A 20,142-nucleotide genomic window follows, 5' to 3' on the forward strand; every position below is an offset into this window, starting at 1 on the left:
TCTGGACTGTTATCAGACAATTTCTTTACTGAGGTCAGTTGAAGGATAGATATTGACCAATGAAAGAACTTCTCTTCCACAAAAAGTGTCACAAGATCTTCATTATGACTTCAGAGAACACACTAGGCATCAATTTAACATTTCATCTGAAAGACTACCCCTCATACTGAAGCTCCCTTTCAGTCAAACATGATTAACTGTTTTGAGACAGGCTTGAACCCACCTTTCTAGATAAAAAACATGAGTAGAGGGTGGTACGTGTATGGAATGAGCTGCCAGAGGAAGTGGTGGAGGCTGGTACAATTGCAACATTTAAAAGGCATTTGGATGGGTATATGAATAGGAGGGTTTGGCGGGATATGGGCCGGATGCTGGCAGGTGGGACTAGATTGAGTTGGGATATCTGGTCGACATGGACAGGTGGACCGAAGGGTCTGTTTCCATGCTGTATATCTGTGACTCTACTCCCTACTGAACCACAGATGACACTGTCCAGGGAAATGAGACTCAAGTTACATGGTGAGGCAAGAGGAGCTGGAATTCTGATTTTAGGTCACAATCCTGAAACATTATAACCTGATTCTCTCTCTGCAGGAGCTGCCAAGGTATTTCTGTTGTTTTCTGTTTCTATGGGGCGGGAGGAGCTTGGATGGTTGGGCCCTTAAAAAAATAGCTTTCTTTCAATGAACAAATGCTAAAAAGGAGATCAGCTAATACGATTAACATTTCTAAACAGGCTGACAAGAGAAAAACTGTTTACAGAGAAACTGATGAGCCAGTTACTGGAGGAAATAAATTGAAGGTCATAATTAAAAGCTTGAAGGGTTAGGATTAGGGGAATGTTGTTTATGCAGCAGCATCTGGAATTGTCGACCAACAACATAGGTTTAAAGCACAATTCATCAGAAAACATACAAGTAATAGTTATTTTTAAAAATAACAACTTGAAGTGTCTTGGGTACAGAATGACAGATTTTAGACAGAGGGGAGATCAACCAAGGTTCCTGCTCCTGGTCACTGTGCAGCGGTCACCTGGATAAGAGATAAAGGAGAATTCAGCTGGATTCCTAATCCTGAGCACTATCCAGTGATCTCTGGTTGGAGGAAGAACACATGCAGACTCAGAGCAGGGTTACCTCTTCTCTAGTATTTTCTCAAGTCTGAACTCAATAAGAAATCACAAGCTGCAATAAGTAACTTGCCATATCACATCACAGTGACCTATCCTGGATTCAACATCTGTCCAGTCAGATTCTTCCATATCCATTTGGAGAAGCAGCAGCATCCCAATCACGGGACAGCTCAGAATTGCTAAGGATTCTGGATCGAGCCAGTTGACTGGAGCCTCCCCTCATTGAAACCTGCACAATGGATTGGAAACTTTCTGATGGCTAAACATGGACTGGGAATAACATGAATTTACTGCACAAACAGAGATTACTGCTATACCAACAAACTTGCCCTTCCAACATTTCACACCAGCTCTCTCCACCTAACAGTTCTGTTGTAAGACAACAACAGATACCATAGTGGAAGAAAAATAATGACAGTGGGTTTACTCAGTATCTTATATGACACACAAATCCCAACAGAGCTCAGGAGAACACAACAGGCAGCTTCCATGTTGCCTCGCAAGCCTGTCCCATCGTGTAATACTGTCATGAGTCTTATCTCTCCAGAGAAACATTGGCTGCACATTCCTAAAAACCTTTCCCTACTAAAAATTTATTTATTCTCAATTTAAAAGTGGAATGTCCAGCTCGAGGTCAGAGAGTTTCATTCTTCTACCAGCCAATGACATGTTCCTGAACTCTCCCTTGATTGACTCTGATTTTAAGGTTAATGCCCTGGACTGCTCCACCCCTCAAGGGTGTCTGCATCTGCAGACCTCACTTTCTCCTGTCTCTTTTCAAACACATGAATTTGTTTAAAAATCATAATAGCCTCAATCAATTCACCCTTTGAGGCCAGCAGGTCAGAGATAGCATTAAAGCCAAATACACCACCAATGATGGGGCAAGCTCAATGGGCCAAATAGTCTACACCTGCTTCTCAATAGTGTATTCACGTTTGATATTGTCAGGAGTAATAAAGATAATATAAATTTTTTTTAGTCTAGTTTTTGGTAATACCAAGGTGAATCCAAAGGCACAAGTCAGGAGTGTGATGGAATACTCCATATTTGACAGGATGGGTGCACTTCCAACAGCACTCAAGAAGCTCAACCCCAGAACTCTGTGGGAAGCTGGGCCTCTTGCTGAGATATTTGTATCATCGCTAGTCACAGGTGAGGTGCCGGAAGACTGGAGGTTGGCTAACGTGGTGCCACTGTTTAAGATGGGCGGCACGGTGGCACAGTGGTTAGCACTGCTGCCTCACAGCGCCAGAGACCCGGGTTCAATTCCCGCCTCAGGCGACTGACTGTGTGGAGTTTGCACGTTCTCCCCGTGTCTGCGTGGGTTTCCTCCGGGTGCTCCGGTTTCCTCCCACAGTCCAAAGATGTGCAGGTCAGGTGAATTGGCCAAGCTAAATTGCCCGTAGTGTTAGGTGAGGGGTAAATATAGGGGTATGGGTGGGTTGCGCTTCGGCGGGGCGGTGTGGACTTGTTGGGCCGAAGGGCCTGTTTCCACACTGTAAGTAATCTAAAGGGTGGTAAGGACAAGCCAGGGAACTATAGACCAGTGAGCCTGATGTCATTGGTGGACAAGTTGTTGGAGGGAATCCTGAGGGACAGGATGTACATGTATTTGGAAAGGCAAGGACTGATTAGGAATAGTCAACATGGCTTTATGTGTGGGAAATTATGTCTCACAAACTTGATTGAGTTTTTTGAGGAAGTAACAAAGAGGATTGATGAGGGCAGAGTGGTAGATGTGATCTATATGGACTTCAGTAAGGTGTTTGATAAGGTTCCCCATGGGAGACTGATTAGCAAGGTTAGATCTCTCAGATTACAGGGAGAACTAGCCATGTGGATAGAAAACTGGCTCAAAAGTAGAAGACAGAGGGGGGTGGTGGAGGGTTGTTTTTCAGACTGGAGGCCTGTGACCAGTAGAGTGCCACAAGGATTGGTGCTGGGTCCTCTACTTTTTGTCATTTACATAAATTATTCGGATGCAAGCATAAGAGGTAAGTTTGCAGATGACGCCAAAATTGGACAGCAAAGAGGGTTACCTGAGATTACAACAGGATCTTGATCAGATAGGTCAATGGGCTGAGAAGTGGCAGATGGAGTTTAATGCAAGATGCTGCATTTTGGGAAAGCAAATATTAGCAGGACTTATACTCTTAATGATAAGGTCCTAGGGAGTGTTGTTGAACAAAGAGACCTTGGTGTGCAGGTTCATAGCTCCTTGAAAGTGGAGTCACAGGTAGGTAGGATAGTGAAGAAGGCGTTTGGTATTCTTTCCTTTATTAGTCAGAGTATTGAGTACAGGAGTAGGGAGGTCATGTTGCAGCTGTACAGGACATTGGTTAGGCCACTGTTAGAATATTGTGTCTAGTCCTGGTCTCCTTCCTATCGGAAAGATGTTGTGAAACTTGCAAGGGTTCAGAAAAGATTTACAAGGATGTTGCCAGGGTTGGAGAATTTGAGCTATAGGGAGAGGCTGAACAGGCTGGGGCTGTTTTCCCTGGAGCGTCAGAGGCTGAGGGGTCTTTTTAGAGGTTTACAATATTATGAGGGGCATGGACAGGGTAAATAGGCAAAGTCTTTTCCCTGGGGTCGGAGAGTCCAGAACTAGAGGGCATAGGTTTAGGGTGAGAGGGGAAAGATATAAAAGAGACCTACGGAGCAACTTTTTCACACAGAGGGTGATACGTGTATAGAATGAGCTGCCAGAGGAAGTGGTGGAGGCTGGTACAATTGCAACATTTAAGTGGCATTTGGGTCAGTATATGAATAAGAAGGGTTTGGAGAGATATAGGCCGGGTGCTGGCAGGTGGGATATCTGATCTGCATGGACAGGTGGACCGAAGGGTCTGTTTCCATGCTGTACATCTGTGACTCTACTCCCTACTGAACCACAGATGACACTGTCCAGGGAAATGAGACTTGAGTTACAAGGTGAGGCAAGAGGAGCTGGAATTCTGATTTTAGGTCACAATCCTGAAACATTATAACCTGATTCTCTTGGGGAGCTTGGACGGGTGGGCCCTTAAAAAAATGGCCTTCTTTCAATGAACAAATGTTAAAAAGGAGATCAGATAATACGATTAACATTTCTAAACAGGCTGACAGAGAAACTGATGAGCCAGTTACTGGAGGAAATAAATTGAAGGTCATGGTTAAAAGCTTGAAGGGTTAGGATTAGGGGAATGTTGTTTATGCAGCATCATCTGGAATTGTCGACCAACAACATAGGTTTAAAGCACAATTCATCAGAAAACATACAAGTAATAGTTATTTTTAAAAATAACAACTTGAAGTGTCTTGGGTACAGAATGACAGATTTTAGATTCAACATCTGTCCAGTCAGATTCTTCCATGCTGTACATCTCTATGCCTCTATGACCATCCAAGACAAAGCAGCCCATTTGATTGATACTACATCAACAAGCATCCACTTCCTTCTCACTGCCCTCTAGTCCTCAATTCTCCAACCCTGGGAACATAAAACTGACTGCATTCACCCTATCCATGTCTCTCATGATCTTATACACTTCTATAAAATCCCCAGTCAGTGTCCTACGCTCTAAAGAAAAAAGTCCTTGCTTGTCCAACCTCTTGCTATAACTCAGACCCTAGAGTCCTGGCAACATCCTTGTAAATTTCTTCTGCACTCTTTCCAGTTTAATAACATTCTTCCTATAACAAGGTGAGCAAAACTGAAAACAATACTCCAAGTGTGGCCTCACCAAATTCCTATACAACTTCAACATAACTTCCCAACTTCTATACTCAATGCAATGCAACATTTGTCCGTCCTGATTACATTTAGTGATTGGTGTACACGAATCAGGGAACCATAATTCTCTTTGATGCTCTCTCCTCTACCATTCAAAACTACATCAACTAATCATGTATTTTGCTCCGAAGAATGACTTTGTACTCTCAGTCTGGTGCATAGGAAGAAACACTGAATCAGTACACAGCAAGATCCCTACAAACATCAATGGTATAATGGTCAGAAAATCCATGTTAGTACAGCTTTAAAAACAATCAGGGTACCGAGGAGAACACTTCTACTGGTTTTGACAGAAGCTCAATTTAACATCTCTTCTGAATCAAGACATTCACTGACACAGAGCAGCACTCCCTCAATACAGTGCTGCTGCTGATGGACACACAAGTGTCTTTGATCTACAATGCTCTGATGTCAAGACCAAAGAGCTTTCGACTGAAGCATGGGTTAATTCTAATGAAGCCACAGCTAATAAAAATGAGGCACCAGGCACTTCAAGCACATGGAGACAATGAAGGAATTAATGTCAAGAATGTAAATGTAGAGAATGTACATCACCACTAAGGGAAAATGCAAAACTAAAAGCCATATTTAAGTTGATGACAAATGAATGCAACAATGAATTCAGGAGTCATGTTGCTATCAGTGGTTAGAATTGTTAAACTTGCTTCGCCAATTAGTGGTTGGGACAAATTGCATCAATGCATTGAAAGGCAAGCTGGATTAACACATGACAAGGAAGAGAAGGTTATACTGATAAACTGGGGCAAAGGGTGGTGGATACTCATGTGGTTTCCATGTAATACACTCACTGTGTATCTTCGGATAATTACAAGTTGTTAGGCCATTATTTGGTTGGTAATATTGTTGGTGTAGCATTATTTTGCTTTATTAAGTGTCTAGGCACAATTAGTATGGTTTCTGCTGTCAGCCCGAAATTTCTTTTAGTCTCTTTTCAGATTTAATCTTTATGTCAAATCCCCTTCAGTGCCCCATAGCTGTATATTGCTCTCCCTCCCACAGACGTCCCACCATTTCACTAATCCCTAATCCAACTTCAAGATTCACACATGCTAACCAAAGGCTTACATTTGTGTAATAGTATTTCACATGGAAGTGTAGCAGGAGGGAGGCAATTACCTAATAGTATTATCACTACACTATAAATCTAGAGATCCAAATAACATTCTGAGGAACCCAAACAACATCCTGTTATGGTAGATGGTGGAATTTGTATTCAATAAATATCTAGAATTAAGAGTCTAATGATGATTATGAAACAATTGTCACATGACAATTAGGGTTAGTGTTAAAATTAAAAATAAGATGGTATTGGAGACAAGCCACATGGCTTATTTTTAATTTTTTGTAATTATCTCTCTGCCTCAATTAATCAGATCATAGGTCATCCCTTCACTTGCTATTCAGCTGTTGACACGTTACTCACACCGTCTGACACTCTTGATCACCTGAAGAGACCTGTTGACATCCCACTCACACCATTCATATGGTCGTTTGATCTCTCTGCCCACAAATTCTGTGCCTGTGTGTTTCTCTTCACTTGATGAAGGAGCAGTGCTCTGAAATCATGTGATTTCAATAAATCTGTTCGACTATAAACTGGTGTTGTGTGACTTCTGATCTTGCCCAACCCAATCCAACACTGGCACCTCCACATTATGAAACAATTGTTGATTGTTAGAACAATCCATTTGGTTCATTAGTGTCTTTAGGGAAGGAAATCTGCTTTCCTTACCTGGTCTGGTCTACATGTGAGATCCATAGCAATATGGTTGACTCTTAACTGCCCTCTGGGCAATAAATGCTGGTGTAGCCGGTGACACCTATATCCCATGAATGAATTTTTAAAAAGAAGCCTTTTGGCCAGACAGTCACATTACATCAGAAAGGGTTTTCAATATTTCCTTGGAAACAGTCAAGATAGTCACAGCAGCATCCTCATAAACCACCTTCCCAAATACTTCCAACCTTATAAACACCCTCCCAAATACCCAGACCTTAAAACCCACCCTCCCAAATGCCCCAGACCCTATAAAGCACCCTTCCAAACTGCCCCAGATCCTACAAATCACCCTTCCAAATATTCAAGCCCAAAACCACCCTCATAAATGCCTGAGCTTAAAACCCATACTGTACTCAAAATACTCCTGACCCTACAAACTATCCTCCCAACACTCCGATCCTAAAACCCACCCTCAAAGTACTTCCTGATCCCACAAACCACCCTCACAAATACCCCGATTCAAACATCTTGAATCCTATAAATCACCCCAAGTGTCACAAGTGCCTCCCCCACCCCATCATCCTCACCCTCACCCCCACACTCACCCAAAAGATAATGTTGAGGGTGAACAGGATGTATTTGAAGAGACAGTTGACTTGTGCCCCCTGGTATTTGTAAGACAGCATCTCAGTCTCTGTGTGCGCCGCTGTCAGTGCAGCGGACCCGGTTACCAGTCCCGGGGGGTACCTGCCCCCTGCGCCCCGGCACTGCTCACGCCGTGTGCCCGCAACTCCTTCACTGAAACCCGGGGCAATCTGCAACCGGCTCCCGGATCGAAGGCGGAGCAGGAAACACTGCAATTCAGACCCGCCTTAGAGCCGGAACCAGACAGGAAACTTAACAAACCAGAATAGGAGGAACACAACAACAGAGAGAGAGAGATGAAGGGATGGAAGGAAGGAGAGGTAGGGGTGTGTGTAAACTACCAAAATTGTCCGTACAATCTCCCCTGGTTCTCGGCTTTGCAAAACTAGGCAGTGCCTCGCCGAGTAACTGGGGTCGCACGCCTACGATTCTGAGAGATTTAACTCTTCAAGCAGCGTTTTGAATTGTTGCTGTGATGGGATGATTTACACAACCCGCCTAAAGCTGATTGTTATTATCAAATCTCAGATACTCTGATATAAAGCAGAAAAATGATCACACTTGTATCCACGGCTTTCTCTTATTCACTCAGAGGGTGACGACTTTGTTGGGCTTTGAGGGGTTTTTTGGGAGTATTTGTAAGAGTCCATGATTTGTAAGGTTTGGAAGCATTTGTGAGGGGGAGCTTTGTAGTGGTCAGCAGCATTTATTGCTGGTTCCTAGTTGCCCTTGACAAGTGAGCTGTCCTCTTGAATCGCTGCTGTCACAGACCTACAATACCATTAAGGAGAGGAATCCAGGATTCTGACCCAGCAACAGTGAAGGAACAATGATATATTTCCAGGTCAGGATGGTGAGTGGCTTGGAGAGGAACTTGCAGGTGGTGGTGTTCCCACATATCTGCTGCCTTTGTCCTTCTAAATGGAAGTGGTCAGAGATTTGGCAGGTGCTGTGTGAGAAGCTTTGATGAATTTCTGCAGTGTATCATAGAGATGATACAAACTGCTGCTGCTGAGTGGAGAGAGGGAATGGCTTTGGACATGGTGTCAATTGAGAGGATTGTTTTGGACTGGATGGTGCTGAGCTTCTTGAACTGTGCTACAAAGGCTGCACATAGGCCACACCATAGGTGCTTGCTCAATAAATATCCACATAATTACTATGACAACTTCTAATCAAGTCTAAACCTGCAGCACCATCGGTAACACACAATCCTTTGTAGCTCTGAGGCACAGCAAGCCTGGGGTTACATAATATTTGTCACATTTTTGATTCATCCTGACATATCTCTATGACTATGACCTGGGGGGAGGAATTGTGATCATTAAATCCTTTCAGTCTAAACTTCTTGACAAATTTCATAGAATGTTTTAGTTGCAACATGATTGCAACATTAATTGCTGCCTGACAAACCAATGGAGTTAGGGTCCCTAGCACTGCTCCCAGTTTACTTAAATATCTTTTGTTGATTTAACTGTGACGTAACGAATCCTGTGCTTTTACTTAACTACCAATTTAACTTAGAATAAAATGAGCACAGAACTAAATGCATATGAATTTGCCCAAAACACACCAGCTTATCTAAAATATTCAGATATGATCTGTAACATGTTAAAATTTTCCTGAAGCTTTACTATTGTTACCTTCCACACAAACAACACAAGTACTCAATCTAAGAAACTTGCAGCAATAGGAAATGCTCCTAAAACAAGTGGAAAGTATGAGTAACTCTCTATCACCTTTCATATTTCTCTGAAACAACATTTCTGTTGGGGAAGATAAAGTTGATATATTCATCCAAGTAAACAATAAAAGTGTTATTTCCTGTCTATCTCATATGATCACAAAGATCAACCTACATATGAAACTGCATTTATTTTGCAAACATCCTTTTTGTACTGGATAAGCAATATGCTTTTGTGAACCAGTTCATCACCTTGTTCAGAGAGAAATTGAGGACTGCAGGTGCTGGAGATCAGAGTCAAAAAGTGTAGTGCTGGAAAAGCACAGCTGGTCAGGCAGCATCCGAGGAGCAGGAGAGTCGAGGTTTTGGGCATTAGCCCTTCATCAGGAATGTGGAGGGGGAAAATGGGCTGAAAGAAAAATTGGAGGGTAGGCGGGGGAAGGTAGCTGGGAAACCTCTATCCTTGTTGAGGTTGGGGGGGATGGTTCAAGGGTGGAGGTGTGTGAAGTGGAAGAGATGTGCTGGAAGGCATCATCGATCACATGGGAGGGGAATTTGCGGTCCTTGAAGTAGGCGGCCATCTGGGATGTTCTGGCATGGAATTGCTCCTCCTGGGATGTTTGGGAGTAAGGGATAGCATTTTTACAGGAGGGGTTTGGGAGGAGGTGATGTTCAGCTAGCTGTGGGATTTGGTGGGTTTGAAGGAGATGCCCATGTTGAGTCGGTCGCTGGAGATGGAGAAGGAGAGGTCCAAGAAGGGGAAGCAGGTGTCCAAGATGGTCCAGACAAACTTCATGGTGGAATGTGTTGGTGAAGTTGATGATCTGTTCAACCTCCTCATGGGAGTATGAAATGGCGCTGATACAGTCATCGATGTAGCAGAGGGAAAGGTGGGGAATCACATTGTTCAGGCTCCTTCAAGGATCTACATGTACCAATATTTCTCTGTTAACTTTTTTGAAAGTCATCATATCATTTATATTACACTATCATTCCATCTTCGTTCTTCTAAACTGCTTCATATTAATCTTCCCCACCATGAACTCCATCAGCTGAGTTGCTCTCCATTTCGCTGGCCAGTTTCTGTCATACTGAAGCGAGTAGCAATCCTTGACAGGATCTCCTACTTAGCCAAGTTAGGCACTACCTGCATCTTTAAGGCAGATGTAAAGTGGAAATTCCAGGAGTGATGTAGCTGGTCAAACCACTCAGCTTTAAACAAAACAGAATTTATTTAAACATTATGGATGAAACACAAACAAAAGAAAACATAATTGAAAATAACTTATTTGATAACCCAACCAACTCAATTTTGCAACTTAACAAAGCTTTTCCAATCCCCGCAACAACCCAAAAACACACCACTTGGCAAAAGGTAAATTCAAACAGAGGTTCTTACAGACAGGAATTTTCAGAGAGAAAGTTCAGGCAAGACCTCTGTTGAAATATGAAACCTTTTCTCACTGTAATTGCTTCTCTAGATCCCCAGCAGTTGTTTGACTGTCAACTAAAACTAAACCAAGCTAGAAAAAAGAACCTGAACTGGGAGAACTGGCCACTCTCCTGCCATTGCTCAAAGTAGCCATTTCCAGACAAATTGGCACCTCTACCTTTACGACCCCTCTTGAAAAAAACCAAGGACAACATAACCTTGTTAAAGGGGCAGCATTGCCACAAGCTGCATATGCTTGTGTCATTTTCTTCGGAACAGAAACGGTTGAGGGGGTGAAATAACTTCACAGAGGCTGGTATCCTGTCACTAATTCACCCTTTCTTTACACATTGAGAGTCCTTGACACTGATCCAGCTCCCTCAGAACCAGCCCTCAGAGCAAACAGGATGTCTAGCACTCCTGCTTATTTTTTTTTTCTCTTTTTTTCTTCCCTTTTTTCTTCCATGGTGTGTGTGTGCAGGTGTGAGACACAGTGAAAGACACAAAGTGCACGGACCTTTATTCAAATTCCACCACCAGGAAGATAGGAAAACACCTGGGTGGCCAGTGACAAACACTGCCCTTCACATCAAAGGGCAGTGCTGTGTGATCAAAACAATGAAGGGGGAGGGAGCAATCCTGATTATTTTTTTTTTCTTATTTTTTTCTATTTTTTCTTTTTTTTTATTAACCCCCACACTACCACCTAAGTGCGGTAGTGCTTATTTTATCCCCAGCACCCATGGTGTGTGTGTGCAGGTGGGAGACACAGTGAAAGACACAAAGTGCACGAATCTTTATTCAAATTCCACCACCAGGAAGATAGGAAAACACCCGGGTGGCCAGTGACAAACACTGCCCTTCACATCAAAGGGCAGTGCTGTGTGATCAAAACAGTGAAGGGGGAGGGAGCAATCCTGATTATTTATTTATTTTTCCTTTTTTTTCTTTTTGTTTTCTCTTTCTTTTTTTGGTAGTGCTTATTTTATCCCCAGCACCCATGGTGTGTGTGTGCAGGTGTGAGACACAGTGGAAGACACAAAGTGCACCAATCTTTATTCAATTTCCACCACCAGGAAGATAGGAAAACACCCGGGTGGCCAGTGACAAACACTGCCCTTCACATCAGAGGGCAAATCGCCTGTTAATTTTTTTTTTTCTAACGTAATGACACTCCTGTTTATTTTTTTTTCTATTTTTTTCTCTTTTTTTCTTTTTTTTTCCTTTTTTTTCTTTTCTTGTGACAAGCACTGCCCTTATTCCCCTGTTAATTTTTTTTCTTTTAAAACCCCCACACTACCACCTAAGTGCGGGAGTGCAGGAAATCAAAAAGGGAGTGCAAACGCCCACACCCAATATATACGTGGTCCACGGACTCCACAGCGCCACAGAACAAGCAGTTGGGCTGGGAGTCCGTGAACCACCGCAATCTGCGGTTGCAGGGGACTGCTGCGTGCAGCACCCTCCACCCCAGATCCCCGAGAGAAAGGGGGAGGACTCCCGCGTAGAGAGCCCTCCACTGGGGATCCCCACCGCCTGGTGGCAAATGGGGCAATCCTGATTATATCTGTCAGCCAGGCATCCCAGATTGGACCTGATTAATAGCTCCAATCAGGGAATTCATATTCTATGAGGTCCACCTGTCTGACCTTGTTCCAATTACAGCATCCCATCCCCTCTGAGTCTGAGGACATGGGCTGGTTCTTTTTTTTGTAGGTCATCCTGGGTCAGGTTCCTCTGATTCTGCTTCAGATACAGGCAGTGTGTAATACACAGTAGCTTGTATCAGAAGCAATTCATTCCCCTCTTCAGGTGGCAAAGGCATTGAGATGGTAACATTTGCCATATCTCTCTGATTCCGGGGTATCTTTAATACTTGATGGACGGGGAGAATCTATAGGTTCCAGAGCAGTCAGTAATGTTTGGCACATTTTGCTTTTGCATTGTTTGCGGGTTTGCAGCTGTCTTATGGCCCACTTGCTTGTTCAGAATTATCACATCTGCCTGAATGTTTTATAACACTGGACCCGACTTTGTGCTGACTATGCATCTTAGTCATGCAGGGCTATACCAAACTTCGTTCTCTTTTGCTTAGCGGAATCTTGTATCCTGCTATAATGCTTTTTTACCCTCCGTCCCATGTCCGGGAAGATCAGACTTAACCTGGAACAGTGTCTTCTCCCCATCAGCAACTCTGCTGCAGTTATCCTTGTAGCTACATGTGAAATAGTCCTCTAATCAAATAGGAACCATGACCATTTGGTAAGTGTCATGCTGTAGGATATTTCTTTAAGCATGCCTTCAAAGTTTGGATGGTCTTTCTGCCACATCATTACATGATAGATCATCTGGAGCTGTCCTTTTATGAGAAATATCATTTGACTTTAAGAATGACTCAAAATCCCTGCTGTTAAATGATGGCCTATTATCTGTGACCAATACATCCAGGAGTACATATATGACAAAAGATATGTACAGTTTTTCTATTGTCTTCCCCGTATTTGATGAATGAACTCAATACACGTCTGGCCATTTTCAGTGGGCACCCACAGTGACTATGAACATTGAGGTCATGCAAGGATCTGCATAGTCAATTTGCAATCAAATCCAGCTTTACCTGGTCATTTCTATGAATGTGAAGAGAGCAGCTGGCAGTAATTTTTGTTCTTGTTGACACTCTGGGCACTATCCCACCAACACAGCTATGTCTGCGTCCAAACCTGGCCACCAGACATAATCTCTCACCATCGACTTCATTTTGGAAGCCCCTGGATGACCCTATTGGAATTCAACCAGTATTGGGTCATGACCTTTGCTTGGGACAGTTACACTTACTCCTCATAATATCATGCTATCCTCTATTGTGATCTGATCTCTCTGGGTCCAAAAAGGTTTCAATTCTGGTTGTGACAGTCCTTTAGTTTCCCCAATCACCACCAGTTGTTTCACTTTTGCCAGAACTGGGTCTTTCTGCGTTTTAAATGGTCAGCTCTAACTAGAATTATGACCAAAAAATTAAAAACCATTGCAGACTCTTCCAGTGGTGACATATCTGCCAGTGGGTGGTGGCTCAATGCATCCATATTCACTATTTAGTCTCCCGGATGGTGTTCCAACTTTTAATTGTATGCGCTTTGTATTAGAGCCCACCACTGAACTTGGTCTGAAGTTATGGGAGGCAACACCTTGTCCCCTTTAAGTACAACCTATCAGGGCTTTGTGGCCCATTATTATTAGAAATTTACCTCCATAAAGATATTGGTGGAACTTCCTGACTCCAAATATAACCTTCCTTCTCTATCTGGGCATATTTACACTGAGCTGAAAATGTGTTGCTGGAAAAGCACAGCAAGTCAGGCAGCATCAAAGGAGCAGGAGAATTGAGCCCTCACTTTCTCCCATATTTACACTTAGCTAAACCTTCCAGTTCAGCGAGCAAACCTACATCCAGAACCTCAACCTGAGCTACAAATCTTCTCAAAACTTAGCTAAAGTCCTGGATGTATACGCTGTTGGGCATTCCTCTCTACTGGGAGACAGTGAGGTCTGCAGATGCTGGAGATCAGAGTTGAGAGTGTGTTGCTGGAAAAGCACAGCAGGTCAGGCAAGCATCGGACATTACGGGCAAAATCCCTTCATGATTTTCTTGCTCCTCCTGCCTGACCTGCTGTGCTTTTCCAGCAACACACTCAATTCCTCCCTGTTGGGTCACCTATGGGCATCCACAATGACTAAGATTATTGCGCCCATGCAAGGACCAGCATAGTTGAAGTGTAATTGAGTCCAATGTTCACTCAGCTATTCCCACAAATATGGAGAGCTGCTGGTCATAATTGTTGTCCTCGTTGGCACTCTGGGCACTGTTAACAATGCAGCTTTGTCAGCATCCAAACCTGACCACCAGCCATAACTTCTCGCCAAATCTTCATTTTGGAAACCCCTGGATGATCCTGGCAGAATTCAGCCAGTATCTGGCAGTACTCTTTACTCAGGACAATCATTCTTGCTCCCCATAGTAATATGCTGTCTTCTAGTGATCTGATCTCATTGGGTCCTTTCAATGCCAGTTGTGATGGCCCTTTTGTTTTTCCCATCATCATCAACTGTTCTGGTTTTGACAGGATGGCATCTTTTTGTGTCCACAGTCGGATATTGTTAGCAGTGACCAAAAGGTGTCCAGAAAGTTTTAAACCAGAACGGACTTTTCCAGGTGAGATACCACCTCCACCACCAGCCCCGCGCCCCCACCCCAAGTACCGTGGTGTATCTGCCAGTGGAAGCTGGCTCAAGGCATCTACATTTGCCACTTTGCCTCCTGGACAGTGTTCCAACTCGTAATTGCATGCACTGAGAATGATGGCCCAACGCTGAGTTTGACCAGAAGCAACGGGTGGTACAGTCTTGTCGTCATTAAGCAGGCCTCGCAGGGGTCTGTGGTCTGTTACAATTACAAATTCGTGAGGGTAATGGAAAAAATGTTTATTCATATTAATTACTTTCTAATCCCAGCCATTACTGCTGCCTGTTTTCAACCCCATGGTCTTCACATTGGTTCTTATTACGGAAGGTTTTTAATTCCTCTAAAAGAATAATTTATTTAAGACCTTTATACATGGTTTCAGCTTCTAATACTCAAATACACCTGCCAAAATTATCTTGCTTAGCTTTTTTAATTCAACATTGGTTTGCCAAGGCTATCTCCTTAAATAGTGGAAACTTTATCTATACATTGCCTCAGGAATTAATGTATTTGCAGCCAATATATTTTTCTTTCTTTTTTTTAGATTAGATTACATTACTTACAGTGCGGAAACAGGCCCTTCAGCCCAACAAGTCCACACCGACCCTCCAAAGACCAACCAACTCCCCCCTAACATTAAGGGCAATTTAGCATGGCCAATTCACCTGACCTGCACATTTTTGGACTGTGGGAGGAAACCGGAGCATCCAGAGGAAACCCACGCAGACACGGGGAGAATGTGCAAACTCCACAGAGACAGTTGCCTGAGGTGGGAATTGAACCTGGGTCTCTGGCGCTGTGAGGCAGCAGTGCTAACCACTGTGCCACCCATTTCTTGTGCCATATTACTGAGAAACCTCCTCCAAAAGTGAAGCCTAAATTTCCTGTGCTTTCCTATTAACTTACTCTGCAGTGTCCAGCAGTTTCCACTCTTCTTTTATCCAATTCATTTGTCTGCTATTTTCTCAAATTTTCTCCACTTCCTTTTCAAGTTTTGATAAGATCTGTGCAAACTTACTTCCTTACTGGACTCCAAATTATGAATGAGATTCTCCTTACCAGAGCCTGCATCAGTAACTGAGGTTTACTGTTTCAATGGCATCATTTTATGTTTTCTTAAAATTCATCACTAGTCACTTGAGTTGAGAAATTGTCTTTGAGAAGGTGGTGGTGAGCTACCTTCTTGAACCTCTGCAGTCCCTGTGCTGTAGGTTGACCTACAATACACTTAGGGAGGGAATTCCAGGTTTTTTAACCAGTGACAGTGAATGGAATGGCAATATATTTCTAAGGGTGGTGGAGGCGAACATGGTGGTGGTCCCATGAATCTGAGGTTGAGTGTGGCGCTGGATAAGCACAGCAGGTCAGGCAACATCCGAGGAACAGGAGAATCGACATTTCAGGCAAAAGCCCTTCATCAGGAATCATTGCAGAGTGAATTTCTGCAGTGCATCTTGTAGATATAACACATTCCTGATGAAGAGCTTTTGCCCGAAGCATTGATTGTCCTGCTCCTCGAATGCTACCTGACCTGCTGTGCTTTTCCAGCACCACACTCTCGACTCTGATCTCCAGTATCTGCAGTCCTCACTTTCTCCATGTATCTGCTGCCCTTGTCCTATTAGCTGGAAGAGGTTGTGGATTTGAAAGGTGCTGTCTGGTGAATGGTGAATTTCTGCAGTGCATCTTGTCGGTAGTACACATTGCTGCTACTACTGAGGACTGAGAGTAACATGGAGTTGCTGTCTGAGGATCTTTGGTGAATTTCTACAGTGCATCTTGTAGATAGTACACTCTGCTGCTGTGGAGTACTGAGAGTAGCATGTACATAGCAGCTGCTCCTGAGTTGCAGGTTTTATTGTATAATTCTGATGGGTTTTACATCTCAGAATCATAACATTTTTATCTTGAATCATTTGGAATTCTGTAGTCCAAATGATTTTAAAAAAGCACAAAGAAGTAGAGGTTTGTCTCTGCCAACCACATTCTGCGGGAAGTGCACCCAACTCCAGCACCTCGAAAACCGAGTTAGGGAACTGGAGTTGGAGCTGGATGAACTGCACTTCATCCGGGAGGCTGAGGGAGAAATTGAGAGAATGTACAGGGAGGTGGTCACTCCTCAGACACAGGATAAGGTCAGCAGGGTTACAGTCAGGGGAGGAAAGGGAATCAACAGATAGAGCAAGGATCCCCTGTGGCAGTTTCCCTCAGCAATAAGTATACTGTTTTGGATGCTGCTTTTGGGGACGGCCTACCAGGGAAAGCCATAGTTGTCAGGTCTCTGGCACTGAGTCTCAGAAAGGAAGGAGGGAGAATAGAAAGGCACTAGTGTTAGGGGAGTCAATAGTTTGACAGATTGATAGGAGATTTTGTGGTCAGGAATGGGACTCCCGGAAGGTATGTTGCCTCCCCGGTGCCAGGATCCGGGATGTCGCCGATCGAGTTTACAGGATTCTGAAGGGGGAGGGTGAGCAGCCAGAAATCGTGGTACATATTGGACCAATGATATAGCCGGGAAAGGGATTGAGGATCTGAAAAATGACTACAGAGAGTTAGGTTGGAAGCCGGAGAGCAAGGATGAGTAAAGTCATGATCTCAGGTTTACTACCGGTGCCACGAGACAGTGAGGTGAGGAACAGTCAGCGTGTGCAGCTTAACACGTGGCTGCGAGGCTGGTGCAGGAGAGAGGGATGCCTTCTGGAGAAGGTGGGACCTGTACATGAAGGACGGGTTGCACCTGAACTGGAGGGACACAAATGTCCTGGGTGGGAGATTTGTTCATGTGGTTCGGGAGGGTTTAAACTAGTTTGGCAAGGGGGTGGAACCACAGCTACATATCTGAGAGGGGGATAGTTGAAGATGGGGCAAGATGTAGTGAATCTATTGGGAAGGCTTTGCACGTGATAAAACAAAGTGTTTCTGCTTTAATGCAAGGAATGTCAGAAATAAGAGTGATGAACTTAGAGCATGGATCAGTATTTGGGACTAAAGTGTTGTGGCCATAACGGAGACGTGGGTTTCACAGGGGCAGGATGCTTGATGTTCCAGGGTTTAGAATGTTTAAAAAGAACAGGGAGGGTGGAAAAAGAGGAGGGGGTGTAGCATTGCTAATCAGAGACTGCATCACAGCTCCAGAAACGAATGCTGTTGAGGAAGGTTTGTCTACTGAATCAGTATGAGTGGAAGTTAGGAACAGCAAGGGAGCAGCCACCTCATTGGGGGTTTTCTACAGATCCCCTGATAGCAGTAGGGAAATCGAAGAACTCATAGACTGGCAGATTTTGGAAAAATGCAGATGTAGCAGTGTTGTTGTTATGGGTGACATCAATTTTCCCAATATTGACTGGAACCTCCTTAGTGCAGATGGTTTGGATGGACCCGTTATTGTCAGGTGTGTTCAGGAGGGTTTCCTTACTGAGTATGTGGACAGGCCGACAAGGGGAGAGGTCATTTTGGATTTGGTGCTTGGTAATGACTCAGGACAGGTGTCAGATCTAACGGTGGGAGAACATTTTGGTGACAGTGACCACAACTGTCTCACATTTACCATGGCCTTGGAGAGGGAAAGGAGCAGCTACCAAGGGAAGATATTTAATTGGGGAAAAGGAAATTATGATGCTATCAGACAGGAGTTGGGAAGTACAGATTGGGAGTAATTGTTCCACAGAAAGAGCACAACAGACATGTGAAGACTGCTTAAGGAGCAATTGTTGAGAGTGATGCACAAATTTGTTCCTCTGAGACTGGCAAGAAGGGGTAAGATTAAGGAACCTTGGATGACGAGAACAGAGGAGATTCTCGTCAAAAGGAAGAAGGCAGTTTACGTAAGGTGGAGGAAGCAAGGATCTAGCACAGCTTTACAGCATTGCAGGCTTACTAGAAAGGAGCTCAGAAATGGACTGAGGAGAGTCAGGAGGGGGCATGAAAAAGGCTTGACAAGAAAGATTAGGGAGAACCCAAAGGCATTTTACTCATATGTGAGGGAGAAGGAAGGGCTGATCAGGGATAGTGTGGGAAACATCTGCGTGGATTCTGAGCAGATAGGGGAAGTTTTTTGCTTCGGTTTTCAGTAAGGAAAGGATCTTGTTGTGAATGAGAACGTTAAGAGCTGGGAAAGAGGTTTGAACAGATCAAGACTGATGAAGTTGATGTGCTGGAAATTTTGGCAAACATTAAGATTGATAGGTCCCCGGGGCTAGACCAGTTTTATCCTAGGTTGCTCCGGGAAGTGAGAAAGGACGAGTGAGAAAGCTGTTGGCGAAGATCTTTGCTGCCTCACTCTTCATGGGAGTCGTACCAGATGATTGGAAGGAGGCGAATGTTGTTCCTCTTTTCAAGAAGGGCAATGGGGAAACCTCTGGCAATTACAGACCAGTCAGTCTTACGTCTGTGGTCAGCAAGGTTCTGGAAAGAATTCTGAGGGATAAGATTTATGACTATTTGGAAAAACATAGCATGATTAAAGGCAGTCAGATGGCTTTGTGAGGGGCAGGTCATGCCTCACAAATCTTATTGAGTTCTTTGAGAAGGTGATGAGACAGGTTGATAAAAGTGTGGTGTATATGGACTTCAGCAAGGTATTTGATACGGTTCCCCATGGTAGGCTCATTCATAAAGTCAGGAGATATGGGATACAGGGAGATTTGGCTGTCTGGATTCAGACTTGTTTGGCTGACAGAAGGCAGAGAGTGGTTGTAGATGGAAAGTATTCTGCCTGGAGGTCAACGTTGAGTGGGGTCCCACGGGGCTCTGGTCTTGGGCCTCTGCTCTTTGTAATTTTTCTAAATGACTTGGATGTGGAAGTTGAGGGGTGGGTTAGTACATTTGCAGATGACATAAAGGTTGGAGGTGCCGTTGATAGTATAGAGGGCTATTGTAGGCTTCAGCGCAACATAGACAGGATGCAGAGCTGGGCTGAGAAATGGCAGATGGAGTTCAATCTGGATAAATGCGAAGTGATGCATTTTGGAAGGTCGAACTCAAATGCTGAATATAGAATTAAAGACAGGATTCTTGGCAGTGTGGAGGAACAGAGGGATCTTGGTGTTCAAGTGCATAGATCCCTCAAAGTTGCCACCCAAGTGGATAGGGTTGTTAAGAAAGCATGTAGTGTTTTGGCTTTCATTAACAGGGGGATCGAGGTTAAGAGCCGCGAGATTTTGCTGCAGCTCTACAAGTCCTTGGTGAGATCACACTTGGAATATTGTGTCCAGTTCTGGTCGTCCTACTATAGGGAAGATATGGAGGCTTTGGAGAGGATGCAAAGAAGATTTACCAGGATGCTGCCTGGATTGGAGGGCTTGTCTTATGAAGAGAGGTTGACTAAGCTCGGACTTTTCTATCTAGAGAGAAGGAGGAAGAGAGGTGACCTGATCGAGGTATACAAGGTAATGAGAGGCATGGATAGAGTCATTAGTCAGAGACATTTCCCCCGGGCAGGAATGACTGGCACGAGGGGTCATCATTTTAAAATATTAGGAGGAAGGTATAGAG

At 43.9% G+C, this 20,142-nt stretch overlaps 1 protein-coding gene across 4 annotated transcripts in view; it reads right to left on the reverse strand.

Annotated features, from left to right (window-relative positions):
- The window catches only part of LOC122541740 (tetraspanin-5-like), a 68,329-nt gene extending 60,847 nt beyond the window's left edge, over positions 1 to 7,482 (reverse strand). For 2 of the 4 annotated variants that reach the window (XM_043678636.1, XM_043678634.1), the window contains exon 1: positions 7,254 to 7,482. In XM_043678636.1, the coding sequence (XP_043534571.1) occupies positions 7,254 to 7,334 (81 nt within the window). In that variant the 5' untranslated portion in view covers positions 7,335 to 7,482. The remainder of the gene's footprint in view (positions 1 to 7,253) is intronic. The other 2 variants (XM_043678633.1, XM_043678632.1) reach the window with 2 other exon arrangements.
- Positions 7,483 to 20,142: the final 12,660 nt, after the last annotated feature.

This window comes from Chiloscyllium plagiosum, chromosome 38 (assembly GCF_004010195.1).
Source record: "Chiloscyllium plagiosum isolate BGI_BamShark_2017 chromosome 38, ASM401019v2, whole genome shotgun sequence".
Classification (NCBI taxonomy): domain Eukaryota; kingdom Metazoa; phylum Chordata; class Chondrichthyes; order Orectolobiformes; family Hemiscylliidae; genus Chiloscyllium; species Chiloscyllium plagiosum.